Source organism: Lactuca serriola, chromosome 2 (genome assembly GCF_051521515.1).
Source record: "Lactuca serriola cultivar US96UC23 chromosome 2, Lser_US96UC23_V15, whole genome shotgun sequence".
In the NCBI taxonomy this organism is placed as follows: Eukaryota; Viridiplantae; Streptophyta; class Magnoliopsida; order Asterales; family Asteraceae; genus Lactuca; species Lactuca serriola.
The window spans coordinates 172,862,686-172,869,131 of record NC_136409.1 but is presented as its reverse complement, the minus strand read 5'-3'; the positions used below and the strand labels follow the sequence as shown (position 1 = coordinate 172,869,131).

The window sequence follows — 6,446 nt, the reverse complement described above, 5'->3', positions numbered from 1 at the left end:
GAGTTGTAAGTCCTTTCTTTCAACTCTACTGTTGTTCATTTTACATGATACGTCCTTTTTATATCTCCCTAGGTTTTTAGTTTTGCCTCTTAAATTGTATCAAATAATTTTCCAGTATTTATAGTTGATATTGTTCTTCAACTGTGGGTTTCAAGTTAGTAAAGGATTGAAAAAAAGTCATCATTTACGAGGTTCAATCGAAATATAACATCGGTTGTCATTCTAGTTGAATTTTTGAACTTTTGAGAAAAATTAACCCGAGGGAACTGAACATTATAACAAGCATCAGAAGTGGGGGTTACTGGTGCTTAATTTCAACTATGTAACTATATCAATTTCGCATTTCGAAAACAATAGGTTGTGCTAAGATCAAATTGCTTTTACGTTCATGTTTAAGACTTATTAGAGATCGAGTTACACAACTTATGCTTGATGTTATGCTTGTTCAGTTCAATTCTGTTCAATTCTGTTCAGTCATGTCCTGTTCTTTTGTTTTTGTTTGGTAAATTTAGGCGAATTTATGGGGAAGAAAAGTATTATGAATCTATCAACACAATGAGATATGGAGTTACTTTTGGTTCACTTAATTCAAGAGAATATAGCTATGGTGAGTTGCTTTAAGTAAAATATCTTATACTAACATTCTTTATTTGTAACCTAAAATTTACATATGCTTCTAATGTTGGAATGGAACAAGATTCCATTTGTGAATTGTGAGGTTAGTTTGGTATGAAACAAAATTTGCATATGGTTTTATGTTTTGCCATTGGGGTGAAAATACATAGTTTACCTTGTTAATATTTTAGTTACTTAATCTTGATGATATTGACATGATAGTGAGAGCTTTAGAAAAAGACTAGTTTAGCTTTTAGCGATTTTGGGCATGAATAATGAATCGTAGCACATGGAGTGCAAAGCTTTTTTCTTTAAAGGAAACATAGAAATTAAAGTAAAGTGGTGATGTTGTCCAGTTGACATGACATTTTATGTTCAAATTTAATCAACAATCTTTGTTGATGATTTTATAGAATGTGAAAATGTAATAACATTGATGATGACGTGATACGCTTCAATATGAAATAAATAATAACTTCAAACTAAGTTTCATTTTTGGCTTATATTTGCTTTCGTTATTATTTTTATTTTTTAAGTGGTCGAGTTTGCTGGACATTACACATATAAAAGCTTGTTGTAATCATTATTAGAGTCAACTTATTATTATTTCAAACTAGCTTTAAATACAGTTATATCGCCTATGACATAATTATGTTGATTTATTAAAGGGATAATCACAAAACAACCAAATGATTAGGAAGAAATAATGTAAATGATCCACGTTTTATCCATTTTTCCAAATGACCAACAATTTTGAAATTGGGATGTATTTTTTTTTTTTTTTAAATTTGTACTTATCAAAAAATCGGATAGCTATTAAAGTATAACGTAAGAAAGGAGTCAAAGGACCGAGCTGATTTCTGTAGCACATTAAATCCACAATATAACAACTTTTTATACCTTTTATCATAAGTTACATTTTTTAGTTCCATTTCAATTAACGAAGACACGTTTTCTTTAAATTTTGAATTTATTTTTTGAAATTTTGGATGTGATCATTTTTACTTTGTTTGCAATGTTTAGTCTGAAATCTAAATGTACTTTTGATTGATAAAGTTTATTTTAGTCTAAAATGTAATTCTTTGAACATTATGGTCATTTGGGTTAGTCATTTTTAAGATTATCACTTTATTAAACAAACATATCCAAACACAAGTCCGTTCAATTTAGGCATACATATCTCAACTAAACACATTGATCTCATGAATCATGAGAATTGATAAGCCATTATGTTTATTTTCTGAGACAGAAACGATGTCGGTTTAAGGTTTAAGTCGTCCACATTTGAAAATAAATTAATTGACTTGAAAAGTTGAGGAAAAATAAAATTACGGGGGAAGAATGGGAAAATTAAGGAAATGAAAGGGCATCTAAGTAAATTGAACAAAATCTCCCATCATAAAGCGTACACTTCTCAAACTTCTTCAATTTTACACACAAATCTCTGGTGCGGAACTCCCTTCTCCGCCCCTCTCCCCCTGGTAACTGGTAAGGTACTCTCTCCCCCTCTCCATGTCTTCCTGTTAATCGCTCTATGTTTTACATGTGGTTCATGCATATATTGCCATACTTAATGGCGGAATCTATCGTTTTTATGTTTTCGTGTGTTTTTTCTTTCAGTATGATTACTTTATCACTTTATGTTACGTCGATCTGGAGTCTTAATCACTCGTTTTCCAATCTATTGCGACAGTTTGAGATTTCTCAATTCGTGTACTGAAAATTTTGTTTGACGAAATTGATAGCTGATTATAGATCGTCAGATTTGACTGGATCGATGGATGAATCTGTTGGACGATCGATATAAACAGTAAGCTTTGGTTGCTTGGATATGTCGGTTGACTTGCATATAGAAAGTGTTGTGTATATATTCATCCGTCTGATGATTATAATCATGGAGGGTTTGGCTAAAGCTCTTTGAGTTATGAAAACTGGTTTAGTGGTTTAATGATTCAGCTCTTTATGTTACTAAATATCTAAATATGATATGATCAGGATCTTTGAGTTATGAAAACTGGTTTTTGAAATTCAAACCTTCTAATTTCTAGATTTTAGGTTGTGTTTTTCAATTTTGTTGTTCCAAAGCTTTGTTTAGATTTTAATGTGGTAATTATGATCCTATAAGGTTTCCTACAGATTCTTTATAACCTTTCCTCTGGCTTTTTGAAGTTTTATCATCTGTTCTTTTTGCCTTTTTTTCCCCCAATTTTGTTGTGCTTCACTAAAAAAGAATGTCATAGTTAATAGTATTGTTTGCAAGTTCTAATATCTTTTACCAAATGGCAATTTCTTTATTTACCAATCTGAACCTTCCTTCTCATAATTACAAATGTCCCTTCACTAGATTACTCACCCATATCAGTAGGTATCTGATACTAATAAGAATGAGATATTGCATTTATTGCTTGTGTTGGAAAGAAGAAACCTCAAGATGTTTGTCATTAATGATTTTCTTTTTTTCAGGTTTTTCAGAAACTCAGATAGCTTATGGGGTATTGTTACAGACATTCAAGACTGTAACATAAATCTCTCCCACTTTTCCACAATCAAATTGACTATCAGGTAGCACATATTCAATAGAGACATTCTCAAGTAAGTTTAAACTTTATGTTCTCATGGCTCCAAGATCTTTGTTTTATAGGTACCCAACGATGGAACTGAATCCTATCAAAGATGCATTCGATTCTGTCATCAAAAAGCAGACTCTTTCCTCCTCGAAAATCGAGGACACAATCGAACAAATCACCCAAGAAATTCAACAAACATTATCAGGAATCCAATCCGCCATTAATGTCCCTTCCTCTCAACCCAAGTTAATCCTGGGTGAACTAAAAACCAAATTGAAAGAAATCGCTCCACTTAATCACCTCGAAGCTACACAAAAGGAACTCAACATCGCAATGAGCAAATACACTAAACTCCTCGAGAAACAATTCTATCCAGACATTTCAAAGTCTTACAGAAACGTCGATTTCGATACCCACACAATCAACCAAATAATCGCTAGTCACTTATATCGTGAAAGCATGTTTGAAATCGGTGATTGTTTCATAAACGAAGCTCACGAAGAAGAAACCATCGTCGACAAAAAAACCCAATTCTTAGAAATGTATGAAATTCTCGAATCCATGAAGTCGCATGACCTAACTCCCGCTTTGAAATGGGCCACGACTAACCACGACAAGCTCCAAAAAACCGGATCCGACATCGAATTACAACTCCATCGTTTACAATTCTTGGAAATTCTTCAAAATGGTAGTCGAGATGAAGCTCTGAAATACGGAAGAACTCATTTCGCCCCTTTCGCGACCCAACACTTTCACGAAATCCAAAAGCTCATGGCGTGTCTTCTATGGGCCGGAAAGATTGACTCGTCGCCGTACTCAGATCTCGTTTCCCCAACTCACTGGGCGAAACTCGCCGACGAACTCGCTCAGCAGTTCTGTAATCTGTTAGGTGAATCGTATGAAAGCCCTTTGAAAGTGACGGTGGCTGCCGGCGTTCAAGGGTTGCCGACTTTATTAAAACTGATGAATGTGATGACGGGGAAGAAGCAAGAATGGCAGTCGATGAAGCAGTTGCCGGTGCCGGTGGATTTGGGTACGGAGTTTCAGTTTCACTCGATATTTGTATGTCCGGTGAGCCGAGAGCAGGCCGGAGAAGATAATCCTCCGATGATGATGTCATGTGGGCACGTGCTTTGCAGACAGAGTATTACGAAGTTATCGAAGAACAACAGTACAAGGCCTTTTAAATGTCCTTATTGCCCTGCTGAGGTGGAAGTAGCTCAATGTAAGCAGTTGTACTTTTAACGTGCAATAAGACTTGTTCCTGATGCTTATATTAAGGTACTCTTTTCTCTTTTCCTTCCCTTGGATTTGTGGTTTGTGTAATGTGTTTATATGCTCTGATGTTGGGGGATGGTTAAGTTGTAAAAAACTATTGGTTTAGTATTTATGTGAATTGTAATGTAAATAGAAATCCCTTCTACTTGTTTCAGTTTATATTCAGATCACTCTTAACACTTTTATCGTAAGCAAGAGCCTTATATGTATGTGAATTACATACCTGATTGAGTCTACTTATGATATTTGTTATCCCTAAAATAATGTGGGCTACTTCTGATATTTGGTAATGTCTGACACTGTTAATCTTAGTTATATCTTGTAACACCACCTATAGAGCTAGTATGAATAATATTTATAAAAAATCTTTATAGATAAAATACCTTTTTATAAAGTGGAAAACCCATAAAAAAAATCTCAAACGTTAAAAAATAAAATAAAAATTGCTTAAAAGTTATAAGGTTGAATTCACGTGTGGAAGAGGCATGCAAAAACAACTATTCACATTTTAGTGATATTTTTCATTTTCTGTCCTATTGAATAAATTCGACATGATGGTAGTAGCTTTCCATTTCAATCAAAACGATTTTTTAGGGGCTTCTTCCCTGGAAATCATTCCCATCTAGTCAGACTTTGAAAGTTGATCTAGCGGTGCTTGGCATCTAGTTGGGACCCACCAATAAGTCTATTGGAATTAGCTATGTGCATAAATGAGCCATTTAGTTAGGTAGGGACAATCAATCCAGGAAGAGAAAATACATCAAATGACCAAAAGGAAGAGGGTGTTGTAGCAAATGACCATGAAAATTACAACTTTGTAAAATGACCATGACTTCCGCAGAGAGGGGCTTTGCGTGAGTTCTTACGCTCCGAGGAATTGAAAAAGACAAAAAAAGTGCTTTTACATAGTTCCGAGAGAGAGAGGGGTTTTGTAGAAATGAGTATGCTTCTGCAGAACGCATGTACACCTCTAAGGAAATGGTAGCTGAAAACATTATTTTTTTTTCTGACATTTCCGCAGAGCAGGTCTCTGCGGAACAATGTACACATTTGAGGAATGATTACTCTTCTGCGGAAATGGTCGGTGATTTTACGAAATTAACCCTGCCACCTCATTTCCTCAACGATTTTCTCATTCCTCAAACACCCCATCCTTTTGTTTTTCATTTAATAAAGTTGTGTTTTTCATGGCCATTTGCTACAAGCACTCTATCCTTTTGGTCATTTGATGAATATATCATCTGAGAATCTAATAATGAATGGGATAGATTATGATCTCAATCTAGTCAACTCTGTTTATTCAGTAGGATTTTTTATATTTTTTTTAGTAAAAGGCCGAAAATAGGTTTTGAATATTAGGACAATTCATATATTCGGAATTTACATAGATTCATAATCGAATAGATGTATTAGGGAGAATTCACTTTGTACCCTCCATGGACTTTGTATGTATTAGGGAGAATTCACTTTGTACCCTCCATGGACTTTATATGTCTTAGGAAGTTTTTCCAGATATTCTTAAGACAATAATTATGTTAAAATATTAAGAGTTCAATCAAATTGAATGTTGAACTTTTATCATAACTTTTATGTTTAGAATATATCAATATTGAGCTATAATTTTTAGATGTATTGATTTGTCAAATTGATAATTTGTTGATTCATTATTATGCGAATCATTATTATTAAAGTTTCACCTCAAAGACCAAGTAAAATGTATAATAATATAACAATATTTGAGTCTAATGGTTATCATAAAAACAAAATTGACATGGACATCAAATATAATTCACAATTTCATGCACTATCTATTCTTGATGATGATAAAACATTGTGGTGTTTCGGCTCATAAAAGTTAAAATAAATTTATAAAAAATCAACAAGGACAACCCATATAATAATAATAATAATAATAATAATAATAATAATAATAATAATTGTAAGTCCTAACAACAAACGATCATTCTCCCTCTTTTGTTGAAACCT

General features: G+C 33.4%; 1 protein-coding gene across 3 annotated transcripts; it reads left to right on the top strand.

Moving 5' to 3' along the window:
* Window positions 1–2,008: 2,008 nt before the first annotated feature.
* LOC145087441 (protein RMD5 homolog) lies at window positions 2,009–4,619 on the top strand. Of its 3 annotated transcripts, XM_079025385.1 has the most exons (4): window positions 2,080–2,103; window positions 2,361–2,425; window positions 3,079–3,177; window positions 3,257–4,619. In XM_079025385.1, the coding sequence occupies exons 2-4, from the start codon at window positions 2,397–2,399 to the stop codon at window positions 4,425–4,427; spliced, it is 1,299 nt and encodes a 432-aa protein (XP_078881511.1). In that variant the 5' UTR covers window positions 2,080–2,103; window positions 2,361–2,396; the 3' UTR covers window positions 4,428–4,619. The 3 variants fall into 3 exon arrangements, with proteins under 3 accessions (XP_078881512.1, XP_078881513.1, XP_078881511.1); XM_079025386.1 differs by lacking the exon at window positions 2,361–2,425 and having other exon boundaries at window positions 2,009–2,103; XM_079025387.1 differs by lacking the exon at window positions 2,361–2,425 and having other exon boundaries at window positions 2,012–2,108.
* The last annotated feature ends 1,827 nt before the right edge of the window (window positions 4,620–6,446 follow it).

Excerpts from the sequence above, each read along its gene's own strand:
- LOC145087441 (XM_079025385.1), top strand. The coding sequence starts at position 2,397 with ATGAATCTGTTGGACGATCGATATAAACA. Across the intron at positions 2,426-3,078 it reads TTGGACGATCGATATAAACA|GTTTTTCAGAAACTCAGATA; the intron begins GTAAGCTTTGGT and ends TCTTTTTTTCAG. Across the intron at positions 3,178-3,256 it reads ACAATCAAATTGACTATCAG|GTACCCAACGATGGAACTGA; the intron begins GTAGCACATATT and ends TTTGTTTTATAG.